Source organism: Uloborus diversus, chromosome 2 (genome assembly GCF_026930045.1).
Source record: "Uloborus diversus isolate 005 chromosome 2, Udiv.v.3.1, whole genome shotgun sequence".
Taxonomy (NCBI): domain Eukaryota; kingdom Metazoa; phylum Arthropoda; class Arachnida; order Araneae; family Uloboridae; genus Uloborus; species Uloborus diversus.
In genome coordinates, this window is record NC_072732.1 from 216070821 (window position 1) to 216084614 (window position 13794).

The following is a 13794-nucleotide window of genomic DNA, read 5'->3' on the forward strand; positions in this document are numbered from 1 at the left end:
GAAATAAAAAAATTTTGAAAAAAAAATAGAACCGACTTCAAAATTGCTCTAAAAAGTGAAAAATAATTTTATTCTTTAAACATCATCGATAATGCTTTTAAACATAATTTTTGAAGTTGGCGCAAAAACGATAGATAAAATCATTCACAGCCATAACTCGAATACAACTGTAAATTTAACCAGGACCAGTTTTTTCACAATCACATACATTATGCATTGATGACAGCATATTTGAATACCGATATAAATGTTTCGTTCGTAATTTTGGATGCTTTTCTGAAAAAAAATATGAACGAAGCATGGTTACACTGGATTTTACGTTTTGTTTTTGCGCCAACTTCAAAAATTATGTTTAAAAGCTTTATCGATGGTGTTTAAAGAATAAAATTATTTTTCACTTTTTAGAGCAATTTTGAAGTCGGTTCTATTTTTTTTTTCAAAATTTTTTTTTTTATATTTTTCGACCTATATATGTTATTGAATTTGGATGACATAAAGTAATACTTTTTTATAACGTCTATTTCGAATTAAAGTATTAAATAGAGCACAATGAACTTCAATACTCTGTATATCATCTGTATCCAACTGTAAAGTTTCGAGCATACGTAGGAATCATTCATATATATTCCTTAATTAGGAGATCATTCGAAAGAATCGCTTACGGCGAGTTAGATCAGGAAATTCTGAAATTATTTGAAAAGAGAGCTGGAACTCGTAACATTATGATTGTGTTCTGGAATTATTCCTAGTAATCGAACGATCCAGTTGTAGCCAATCGATAGTTTCCATCACTGACTGTAGTTATGTTCTCTTTTATTGACTTCCTCTTTTCTTTGAGCAGCCACAAAGAAGGTGCAATCCGGTAGAGTCACCCCACCTGATGTGCACGAACAGAAGATGAAGATGGATCGTCAGGACATTACTCGAGAAATTCAACAGGTGAGTGATCCTCCAATAGCAAACTTCGGGCAAAGTTCGTGATACCCAGAAATTTCATTCTATTTTGCAATTCTGTAAGTTATTTCGTTATTTTTAAATATTGAAATTTATTTAGTTTAAAGTTAGGCAAATACCCTAATTTTTTTAAAAAAGTCGATTTTTGAAAAATTTAGATTACCCCAATCTTCTACCCAAATCCGGGAAAAAAATTTCAATCGATGAATTATTGAGAAAACTAGAAGAAATTTAATGAACTCAAATTCATTGCTTCTGATAAAAAGGTTTTTTTCATGATTTTTCTCATAACCAAGTTTTTAATTTTTTACATTACGCCCACAGCTATAGCAGAAAAAGGATTAACTCTATGTTTTTAAAACTTTGCAAAAGAGATAATGGAATATATTAATGCTCCTAATCCTACAAAAGCAAATGTACATGTAATATGTGTTTTCAAATAATTATCAATTTAGATATCATTTAAATTAGATGGCGAAAACTACATTCTTACATGAAAATTTTATTCAAATGAGCATAAAAAACATGTTTTTGGTTAATTATTTCGAATTGGATGATCATATCATTCTCTTGTATATGTATATAACAACAGTTGGACACAAAAGGTTTTAAAAATTACTGAAAAAGTGAACATATTAGGAAAACAGTACTTTTTCGAAAGAAACAATGACTTTGAACGAAAACAAAACCTTAATTCTTTTTGCAACAACTGAACAGTCAAAATGTTATTTAAGTCATATTAAAGAACCATTTTAAGTTTTAGAACTGTGTAATGAATATTTGAAGAACAAAATATTTAAGGTACCTATCTTAAATAGATACTACTTCTAAAGGTCTTTTTAAAAACATCGTTTTTTTCTAACATACGCTACTACTTCTAAAGGTCTTTTTAACTCTACGGAAAAAACATTGTTTTTTTCTAACATACGCATAAACTAAGCAACCATTATGTGAAGCAGTCAGGATATCTGATTAACATAATGGCGTGGGAATATTTTCGTGGCTGAATTTCAAATTAGTGGCAAGACTAGTTATGCATGTAATACCTTTATGGTTATTGGCACCAATATTTTTACATTCTCTAAATAACATTGAGATCACTTTCGATCACTTTTCGTTAAAAAGGCGTCAGTCAACACTGTTCGTCGTTTGAATTACACCCTTAAACAAAAACTGATTCATGTAATCTCTTCTGATGTCTACCACATTCTGGCAAACTACGCGAAGAAGCTGTATGCTATATCAGCACGTCCACTTTTGTCACTATCCAGCAAAATCCTCCCTTTTCAGGAATAAGACAGTCCTTTCTATCAAAATGGATCTTTCACGGTTGTTACTTCCTTTTACATAAAAAGAAGTATTGTATTCGGGAAAAAATTTTCACCCAAAAATCGGTCTTAATTTCCATTTTGCTCACCCCCGAATGAATGATGAGTTTTTTTTTCAACCTGACCACACGTGGATATATGCCTAGGAACGTACAGACACCCGAAATATCCATTTTGACAATCCCCGAGTTAATTACAACGAGTTTTCTCGTGACGTCTGTATGTACGTATGTATGTGCGTGTGTGCGTATGTGTGTATGTATGCCACATAACTCAAGAACGGAATGTCCTAGAAAGTTGAAATTTGGTACAAAGATTTTTAGTGGTGTTTAGTTGTGCACCTTCCTTTTTGATTGCTTTCGCATGCTTCAAAGGGGGTCTTTTGCATCTTTTTGGGGGGAAATCATTGTTAATTTCGATGTAAACTCACGTGATGTTATGATTTGGCGGACACTTGGCGATATATCGCCAGTCTTTTGGACACCAAGTTTTGTCGCCAACTTGGCAACAAATTTGGAGATTTTTCTTAATTTTTTTTTTAAAATCTGGTTTCAATTTGGCCATTGTTGGTGATATTTAGAGAGTCAACTATTGAATCATATTAAAACTGCCAATAATGAGAAACTGACATTAAATTGAAGTAAAAGGAAGTCATGTGACAAACACATCAGCTCGTTTTCTTTTAGTTTGACAATGCAATCATAGCCATGAGGATGTCAAGTCCTCCCCATGACCACCCTCACAAGAGATCACTGAAAGCGTTTGCAGCGCGATACCACGCATTGGGGTTGATTGGAAGCAAAACAACCAGTTGCGTTGATTTCTCCTGATTTCTGGGGATGGGTAACGGGTCTGAAATGCAAAGTAATAAGCAACAGCATTTTGCTGACTTCGAAGTAATGCGTTTCTCCTTCTCCTCACACATATTAGATTTCGTTTAATAACCGCAATTCAAGCCCCTCCCTCTCCATTTCTTAGTGAAATAGAAATTTTAACAGCCTATTATCTCATGCGTCTTATCTACACTGAAGTTGCCAGCATCGCCTTCTTATGTGCTATAGTCGAAATATTGCGGCATTGCCGCTAACTTTTTGTAAGAAAAGTAATTTTTGTGTCCATATTACTTCTTTTGTCTCGCAGGTCCGAAAAGAAATTCTGCAGTCTCTGGACATCGAGCCATTGCGGAAAGAACTGTCCCGCGTACAGTTTAACCTCGCTCAGTCCCAGGCTGCCCAGAGGGTCTTGGAAGACGAACGTATGGCAGACAAGCAAGAGATCAAGAACCTACAGGTGGGTTTATTGCTCTAGATGAACTATTTAAAGCAACCTTACGCAGAGCATAGTTCAAGGTATCTAAATGATGTCTGGAGGTGAAAGAAAGGGCAGAGAATGGCAAGAAGGAGTATGTGTCGTTTGCTTATATTTTCGTATAGAAAGATAAATGTAAGTTTAACGCATCATCATTCTTGCCTTCTTCAGGGCCGGGTAAGCAAAAGAGCAGAAAGCGCCCCACGCCAAAAGAAAGAAATACCGTTCGATTTTTTTTTTTTTTTTTATGAGCAATCACGATTGCTTATTGCTTTTATTTGACTGTTTTTGGCATGCTATCATTTTATTTTCCCACCAGCACTCTCCGCACCATCACCGTCGACAGGGCTCCTCACGATGCCGCTCCTATAGCAAAAGCAGTCTCCAGGTTGCATCCATGTCCTACACACACGCGCATACATACACAACTACACACATACACGCACACACAAACACATACGCATACATACAGACACCTACACATACACACATACACACAACCACACATTCATGCCTGCACACAGACACATATGCCTACACACACATACACATACCCCCTACACACAAACACACATTCATACACACTACTACCCACACACTTATGCCAGCACACAGACACAAACGCACATGCCTACACACACATACACTTACTCCCTACACACAAACACACATACCCCCACACACAAGCACACACGCCTACATACACACACTCGTGATTGCGAAAAATATAATTTGAATTCAAAATGTCAAAATTCAAATTAATTTTTTTTTTAAGATCTAGCTTTTTTCAGCAAAAATAAAATTTCAGTTCGATTTAAAATCTGATTTTTTCTTTCAGATCCAGCTTTTCTCAGCCAAAATAAAATTTTAGTTCGATTTAAAATTTGATTTTTTTTTTAAATCAGAGCGCAGATGATTGGCGTACCGAATAATAGCACCATGACCCTTGTCATATGTGCTGGGAGGAGGTCCTCTTTACGTCTTTTGGAGATGAAGACAAGTTTGCGAGAATTAATATTTCGGTGTGGCGCTTTACTCTGATTGTCATTGTAGGACATCTGGACATCAGAGGCAAAAGTTTAGATCACCTTTTAAAAGAAGTTTTTTCGTTTAGATTTCTGCTAGAGCTACACCCTGTTTCCCAGCTAAAAACTATTTTTAGATTATCTCAACAGTTTCCGACATTAATATCTGACCTTTCGTGGATACGCACCAACGCACTGGTTACTAAAGTACAACTTTCTGCTCCTAAAATCAATCCAGGGGCAACTACAGCGGCAATTTCCAAAAAAAAAAAAAGAGCTTAAGAGCAAATACTTTTGGAAAATTGGTCCTATTATTGTGAAAGAGGTGAATATTTTGTACATAAAGTGATTACATCTCATTCTGCTCTTTTATTTATCTCTACAAAGTATAAAATGAAGTCCCCAAAATTGGTCCGTTTGTTTGAACGCGTAAAACTGGAGAAAAACCCGGCCAGTTTCGCTGAAATTTTCAGTTCACAATCCACTTTCAGCACTGGAAAGGTTTGGAGACCGGTTCGGACAAAGTTCAATAAGTATTGAAGCCTGTGTAAGTTGATTACTTGTGGTAAACTTTAGTGTTCAACTTAAACAGGTGGTCAATTTATAGAGGTTGACTTTTTGATCTAGGACAAATACCAGACAAATGCGGTCAACTTATGAGGGTGGTCAACTTTACAGGTTTTACTGCAGTTATCTTTTAATTCCAACTTAAGACGCAATTTTAACGTTAATTCACTTTTTCTGGGGTTTAAAAATTACTTGCACACATTTATATTAGATACCATTCGAATGAGCGAATTTTTCTGCTTCAGATGGAATTTGCTTCAATTCAATAACATGATTACGACGGGAGTTATTCGAATTTTTACTCAATTTTTTTCAAGGCTTTGCTCGATTCCAGTCGCTTTTCTTCATTAAATTCGTCTAGAGTTCACATTCAGACCTAGAAACGTTTTGAATATCAGGGTGTTTCTTTTTCGGCTTTCCTTTATTTTATATTTAATTTTCCATGAATATTATTACACGTTACCATTGCTCCCGTTTGCTAAAAATTTCTAGCCTGCGATCGCATTTTTTAAGACTTAAATTTCTAAAAATATCCAGAGAAGGTCTTCGAACCTCCTCCCTCTAATTTCTAATATTATCGAAGATCGTCTAAAATCGCGTATTGAACGGAAAGATAGCTTTTCATAAATCTTATAAAGCACTACTTTATGCGTACAAATGTGTACGTACAGGTATAGGACAAAATAATACGAACACCGTTATATAAACACCGTATTATTTTGTCCTATACCTGTCCAAATAATACGTTAAAATTGAGTCCTTTTTCGACCGCCACGAGTTGCAACAGTTTACCACCAAGTGGCGGTGGTAGGGAAGGTATTAACCAAGCATTTGACAGTGTGAGGATTGCATGGAAAAACTACGCATTTAGCAGAGCGTGATTATGTCCGACCCCTCAGACGTGAAAAAAGGCATGACAATTGGAGATCATCTCACTGGAGCGTCAGTGTCTAGAACAGTCAGTCTTGTGGATGATTCAAAGATCACTGTATCATCCACAAGTGTTGGATGATACATCCTGTAGGTTATGACAGCCGATACAAATCTGTGGAAGGTGTCTTCGGCGAAGCTCAGCAGTGAGCAAAAGTCCGAGTTGAAGGATCGTGATAGACGAGTATTGAAGAGGATTGTCCCCCGAAAACGCAAGACTGCATTGTCGCAGATAACGTCCTAAAAGTATAAAAACCTTCAGAGCCCCGTATCTATGAAATTTAAGCAACAGGAGTTGCATGCTGCCCACATTCATGACAAAGTAGCTATTTCAAAACCGTTAGTTTCGACGCAAAAGTAATATGAAGAGACTACAGTGGTACAGAGTCCACCTAAACTGGACACAACTGCAATGGGAATAAGTCATATGGTCTGACTAGTCATCATTTACGCTATTGGAGACCACAGGATGTATTTTCTTCCGGCAGAAGCATATCATATTGACAGCTTGGTTCCTACCGTAAAGAATGTAGGGAGTTCTGTGATGGAGTGGAAAGCAATATCTTTCAATGGATATGGGCCTCTTGTTACCCTGTGGTAGAGAATAACAGGTGAACATTATCGAATTATTCTTGACAATCATCTTTCCTCTATGCTTCAGAATCTTTTTCCGGGATAAAGTCTGGTGTTCCAAGATGAGAACGTCTCTATTCACAAGAACCGCTGTGTTCAAACATAGTTATATGAGCATGACGATAAAGTAGAACTTCTAACGTGGTGTCCCCTTATCTGAACACCATTTAGCTTTTGTGTTTTTTTTTTTTTTTTTTTTTTTTTTTTTTTAAGAGAACTATGTCCGTACGCGGTTTCCTCCTCCACGCACTCTATTTGAACTCGATTCAGTCTTGCACGAGGAATAGATACGAATTCTACTGAACTATATTCAATACCTTTTTTTGTCAACTCCACGTCGAATGCAAGCTGTTATTTAGGCAAAGGGTGGGCCAACCCCTTATTAACCCCTTCAGACCAGGTGTCCGGTATACCGGACATACACTTTATACAGCTGCTAATCATTTAATAATTGATTTAATTAGTTGATTTCTTTTGTAGTTGACTCTTTACATTCTACTTATTATAATCTGTGAAAAAAAATTTCGTTTTGAGATTGACAACATTGACATATAAGGATTGAGAGATAGAGAGTGGCTCATTTTTCCAACCATGGATTTTCATCTGAAAAGCGAGGTTTTTTTCGTGATTTTTTTAAAAATATGTAATCTTTAATTAATCGTTTCAAACGCTTATATTATGTTTTATATTTGTTTATAGAACATTTTATAATGAAGTTTGTTCGGTATTTTACCGTTTTTGTGTATGAAATATTGATTTCAAAAATATAAGTCCGGAATATTGGACGTGCTATAACTCTTTTAATTTTTCTCCTACAAACTCAAAATTTTGTCTATGAGATACCCTTTACCATAGTACGCTGTGTACCAAATATCAACATTTTTGGTCCAATATTTCATAATTCCGACTGAAGGGAATAATGAAAGATTTTCATTTTTTCACAAGTGTTCCTATTATTTTATCCTATACCTGTATGTCTGCATTGTATAAGTGCAACTCCTGCTCCATGAAAAAATTCACTACTGTCCATTATCATATAGAAATTTACAAAATTTGCTACAGTCCCCGCGCTGGTTTAATCCGGTACTTGTCTCCTTTGTCTTTTAATGCCGATTTTCATCAACTTTTCATTGTGCTATCACAAAAGATGCAAGAAAACTTTCACTTTTTATTTAGCCCATTCAGGCAGGGACGACAAAAACGTATTATGCGTCTGTCGATTGCAAAACGAAAACAGCATTAGATCTTTACAAAAGTACTGACATCTGGCTTCTTTGGTAATAGGAGATGCTTTCCAGGCAGACGGCTTCCTTATCGGGTCAGCAACATCGGATCACCTCTTTGGAGCTCTTGGGAACGAACTTGACGCTACAGCGCTGCAGGACGGATGGACAGGACACGGCACGTGAGTTGAGACTCGCTGAACTGGAGCTGCGCGTCAGGCGCGCAGACGCACGCGTAGAAGATAGAGCGCGACGCGCGGATGCGGTACGTCGAGCTGAAGAAGAAATGACTCGTCTGCTGAGGACGGACGTCGCCAGAGTGGAAGAAAAGCTTCGAGAAGCGGAGGAGAGACATCAAGAGACGAGACAGCAGCTGGATAAGTTTGTCCGAAATCTTCCAAAAGGTGAGGTTACAAATATCTTCTCGATCTCAACTCTGTTGCTCAATCGTTTTAATTTGTTCAAAGTCTTTGCAAAAGCCAGAAGATACAATAAGTTAGAGATAACTGCAGAAGCACTATAAATTTCGCTTTCAACTTATGAGGCATTTATCTTCTGTGTTGATTATTATGTTTGAGAACTCTTTTCAGTGTTTCCGGCATGTGAAATAAATGAAACAAATGAGTTTAGTAAGAGTTTTTTTAATTTCTGCTTGCCTTTGCGTGTTAGACTTTAACTTAGCTGTGTATGAGAGGAATATTGTGTGCTCTGAAACACGGAACGCGGAAACCAGAAAAACAGGCTTTTGTTAATCATCGTTTTAGTTTTTTGAATGAATTAAAATGTAACTTTAGTCTGCATTGTAAGATAAAATGTTAAAGCACGTTGGTATTACCTCATACAGGTCATTCTACAAAACGTGTAACTTTTATGTCACACGCCTTTTACTGTAAAACTTTTAAGGAACAATTCATTTAACAATGCTTTTTAATTTCATCAAAAATATATCTATTTAAACCTTCCAACAAATTTTTAATAATGATTTTTATTTTAATATATTTTTGGTTCACATTATGTGAATTCTCACCTCCGTGGCATGTCACACACCTGGTGTGACTGTTTATGTTACTTAATAACATGTTTAATTAAAAATACATACTTATTTATTTATTATTCCTTTCCCAAATGTCTCAAATACCAATTGTTTAAGTATATTTAATCGTTTAATATTGTGTTTCAGTTTGTTTTAGTAGCACATAATAAATTCTCACCTCCGTTACCTAAACAAAAAACGCCATTTCTCATTAACACGTGGCAGTAATGACATCACATTTTATTTTCCATGATACAAGAGAGTCCCCCTGTTTATTTTCAGCCATAGTTGAAGTTATGATATTTTTGTCGAAGAGCAAGAAGATAGATTTTGTTTGAAAAACTAAAACTAAGTGTAGGTATTGTGAACTCTCACCTATGTGAACTTGAATTTCAGGGATATAAATTAATGTAAAAAAGAGTGAACACGTTTTCATATGTTTAACGTATGCAGATTGTAGCAACGAAGAAAAAAAAAATTTCCCCTCAAAAATGTATCCATTAGGTCTATATTAATGGAAAATTCCGCACCTCCGTGAATCTCACCTCCGATACAAATCTTATGAATATCATTATTTCTGAGGTGAAAATAAATGATGGAGGAGAAATACGTCAATATTAAGCATTCTACAAAAATTATAAATTGCCACTACATTCGCAAATTTTCTAAATATTATTTTTTAACCCATACTTGAACTAAAAGGATAACTAAAAATTAAGCCGTACTTTAATTAAAAGAGATTAATATTAGATTCCGACTAATCATTAAAATAGCTCTTTTTTGCGCAGTTAAGAAAATTACTACTTTGATTTTAACTGGCCACGATTTTTAAACATTAAAAGTTTTTTTTTCTTTTCTTTTTTATTTCCGCGAACAAGGCATTTTTTAATTTTTTTTAAATTTATGAGTAAAATAATTGGAACTTAGCTAGGCCATTGTTTATGGGGACTTCTAGCAAGTAACACTTTTATGTAAGAATGAAAAAAAAAGAAAACAAAAAGTTTTGAAATTGAAAAATATTTGCGTTCAAAGGTTACGCTTTCTGGAGAATGAGCCATACATTTATAAATTTATTCAACGTCAATACCATTTTTTGGTTCAGTACAATCATTTGTCTTACTTAAGATCTGAATATGATTTTTTTCAAGTTGAGTTACTTCAAAAAAACGAACTAATTAAGTCACGTCGCTGAGTGATCTATGAACTGAAATTTTCCAAATCTATGCGCATAAAATTTTGTAAAATAAGAGTGGAACAAAAGAGACTTTTGCAGTCCTTAGAAAATAACGAGGGCAAAATAAAACACAGAAATTGTCTTTAATTTTATTTCATATTAATATGCTTAAAACGAAAAATTTCAGACATGAGAAGCTGCAAATATTCGGACACTGAGAATCATACAGGAATAAGAAGGTGACAATTCTTTTCCTGAACACAATGAGAATTTTCCTTCCTGCACTAAGAATAGTCCCCTTTCTTATCTTCTTTACTAATAATAAAACTGAAAGTCTCTCCGTCCGGAGGATGTCTGGATGTCTGTAGGATGTCTGTGACGCGCATAGCGCCTAGACCGTTCAGCCGTTTTTCATGAAATTTGGCACAAAGTTAGTTTGTAGCATGGGGGTGTGCACCTCGAAGCGATTTTTCGAAAATTCGATTTTGTTCTTTTTCTATTCCAATTTTAAGCCCATTTTTCACAGAAATTTAATAAAATGAGAAATAATTTGTTCTGAAAATTTTCTTTCTTTAATCTTTCTTTTCTTTACTTCTTTATCTCTCTTCTTTTCTTTTCTTTTTAAATAACAAACCTGAAAGTCTCTCTGTATGGATGTTTGGATCTCTGTGACGCGCATAGCGCCTAGACCGTTCAGCCGATTTTCATAAAAGTTGGCACAAAGTAAGTTTGTAGCGTGGGGGTGTGCACCTCGAAGCGATTTTTCGAAAATTCGATGTGGTTCCTTTTCTATTCCGATTGTACGAACAAAAACATCATAAGATGGACGAGTAAATTACGAAATTATCATAACGTGCATGTGTAACCGTAACATGGACACAAGCCAATTGGCGAGATACGGAATTATCATAACGTGTAACCGTAACATGAGTACAAGCCAATCGGCGAGAAAATTCACCATACATTATTTGTAAATACAGGTGAACCAAAAGACCTTTTAATTTTTCTATTACGGGCGAAGCCGTGCGGGTACCACTAGTTATTAATAGAATAAGAAGGTGACTATAGTAGTACAGATTGCATCTGCTGGCAACCGTTTTTGCGGAACCACGAATAACAGAAGCTGAGTCACAGTCTTAAATGCTTGTTTCTTTTTTTCTAGATTGTTCAATGATGTCTGCTCCAGGCCCCGCCCTCATACAGGTCCCATCTCTAGGTCCTACCGAAGTCCATTGCGATCCACCTTGGCTCATTTTCCAGCGTCGTTCGGATGGAAGCGAAGACTTCTTTCGAGACTGGGCAGACTACCGTCGTGGCTTCGGCAATCCCAGGAAGTCAGAGTTCTGGCTTGGCAACGAACTCTTGCATCGTCTCACCAAGAAGGGGGCACGTCTGAGGGTGGAACTCTGGGACGTCCAGGACAGATATTTCGTGTCCGAGTACGATACTTTCCACGTGGGTCCCGAAGAAGACAGGTACGCCACGCTCGTGTCAAGTCCATACTGCGCGTACATTACCAGCTTATGTCCAGGTCTTTCTAGATTCCTCATTCACTACCACTTTACTTCCATCTTACACCTCGGTCAAACGCACCTCACCACTTAACATCTAAGTTTACAGAAATTACTAGTTTCCAACCACCTAACGTCATGTCGCCTTTCACTCGAACGTACCTCACCCCTCTACAGCTGAATCAACTCCAAATTGCCCGCTTCCTACCACATTACGTCCATGTTCCTCGCGGTAAAACGTATCATACAACTTAATGCAGAAGTCAGCCCCAGGTTACCTGTTCTTTATCAATTTGCGTTTATACCATTCCTGGGTTTTCCATGCCCTTCAATTTACTTTCATCTCCCCTCTGGATTGCTCGTACTCTACCAATTTACGTCTATATCGTCCTTGGGCTCCTCGAGCCCTACCACTTAAGTGCACTACTGATTAAATGGGTTCAGGGCAATTTACAACAAGTTTACCCTTTTGGGGGGCCTAGTAGTCTATTTTTGTTTCTCAACAATAGTTAACGCAGAGGATATTGCAAAGTCTTCAGTTCACTATCAAAATGAGCGAAATCTGTTGTCCGCTGGCTCAACAGCATGAACGTGTCTTATTATTCTGTAAAAAAAATATAGTGGTTGTATAGCGCAGTCGAAATTCAAACGCTAGACCAGAAGAGCGAATCTAATCTAGCACCAATGCTACTACGCCGGCCGTCAGCTAGTTATCAAATTGCATAGACTTGCGTTCACTGAGTTTGTTTAAAATGTAGGGGAATGGGGAGCTAAGTGTGTTAATGCAACTCTCCAAATATTGGAGAAACTGGTTGCACCATGATTAGACATTTTGAATTTCTGAGTCAATTTAAGGTGAAAGTAGCAAAATCCTGGACTTCTAAAAGTATTTGGGTAAACCATTTACTGGGTGCAACTAAAAAAAAAATGCACCATATAGTGAATAATATTTCATTCACCTTTTAACTGAACGGCAGCGAACAGAAAAGTTTTCAGCCCATTCTGTTGTAATGCACCTTCAACTATTTTTAAAAACCAACATCTAATCAGATTATGTGGTTGTAAAACTCTCATTTACCGATTACGAACAATTTAATTGATTATTGCAAATATTTTTGTTGCAGGTATGCCCTGCAGGTTGGCGGCCACAGAGGCAATGTTAGCGACGCCCTCCGTCATCACACTCAAATGGGATTCAGTACAAAGGATAAGGACAATGACGCCTCGAGCACACACTGTGCCCTCCACTACACCAGTGGATGGTGGTATCAACACTGCCACCGAGCTGACCTCAACGGTCGGTTCCCGCTTGGTGTGACTTGGTACGACGAGACGAATCATGATTGGCTGCAACTGAAGAAGGTGGAGATGAAGTTAGCGACAGCACCAAATACTGTGTGAATGTTATGCATCAGAGTGCTAGTGTCAGCACTGTCATTTAGAATGGGTTTTATAAACTGGCTCGAAAACGAGAATTGCTCAATTACCAGGTGCTTTTGAGTATCTCCAAAGAGAAAAGACATTGGAACATTGAATATACTTATCAATGACTACATTTCTAAGCTGGTCAACTCCAGTAATCACGTTCTACTGCAAAAATGGTGAAATATTGTCTGTCCTTTTACAGCACACTGCTAAAGAATATCAACTACTATTGTCCATGTTTAGAAGAATATAGGTCAACGTTACTCGCAACATTAAGTTTGACGCAATGTTAAAGCGAGTTCAAGATAAATCACAGTGGCTGCTGAAACATAAGAAATGGCCCAGTACTTCCTGATTTGTATACTCAACGAATTTCAGTTAAGTTAGTAATGGGAAACTAAACTGGAGGCCTCTTGTCAGCAATTGCGGTAATTGTTTTTCAGTGCCGTTGAATAACTCTACTTCAGTAAATGCACAGTCAGCCTAGACCTTCCACTAGCTACTTCTCTGCACCATCAACACGTCCTCTTGTTATATGTGATCTAATGCAGAACCTAAGACAAATTAAACTGTCTTATACACTCGTGTAAAAGTTGTAGACAGACTTGTACCTAAATAACTCATAGATATCGAAATGCTACCAGACTAAATAAAATTTGGAAATAGATTTCCTGTTGTGTTAC

General features: G+C 36.7%; 2 protein-coding genes across 2 annotated transcripts in view; one reads left to right on the forward strand and one right to left on the reverse strand.

Moving 5' to 3' along the window:
• The window catches only part of LOC129216802 (uncharacterized), a 173426-nt gene that overhangs the window by 57869 nt on the left and 101763 nt on the right, over positions 1-13794 (reverse strand). The window lies entirely within an intron of this gene.
• On the forward strand, positions 868-13731 carry LOC129216270 (protein scabrous-like). The gene is made up of 5 exons (XM_054850475.1): positions 868-939; positions 3423-3572; positions 8030-8372; positions 11338-11650; positions 12811-13731. The coding sequence occupies exons 1-5, from the start codon at positions 898-900 to the stop codon at positions 13085-13087; spliced, it is 1125 nt and encodes a 374-aa protein (XP_054706450.1). The 5' UTR covers positions 868-897; the 3' UTR covers positions 13088-13731.

Excerpts from the sequence above, each read along its gene's own strand:
- LOC129216270 (XM_054850475.1), top strand. The coding sequence starts at position 898 with ATGAAGATGGATCGTCAGGACATTACTCGAGAAATTCAACAG. Across the intron at positions 3,573-8,029 it reads AAGAGATCAAGAACCTACAG|GAGATGCTTTCCAGGCAGAC; the intron begins GTGGGTTTATTG and ends CTTTGGTAATAG. Across the intron at positions 8,373-11,337 it reads TGTCCGAAATCTTCCAAAAG|ATTGTTCAATGATGTCTGCT; the intron begins GTGAGGTTACAA and ends CTTTTTTTCTAG.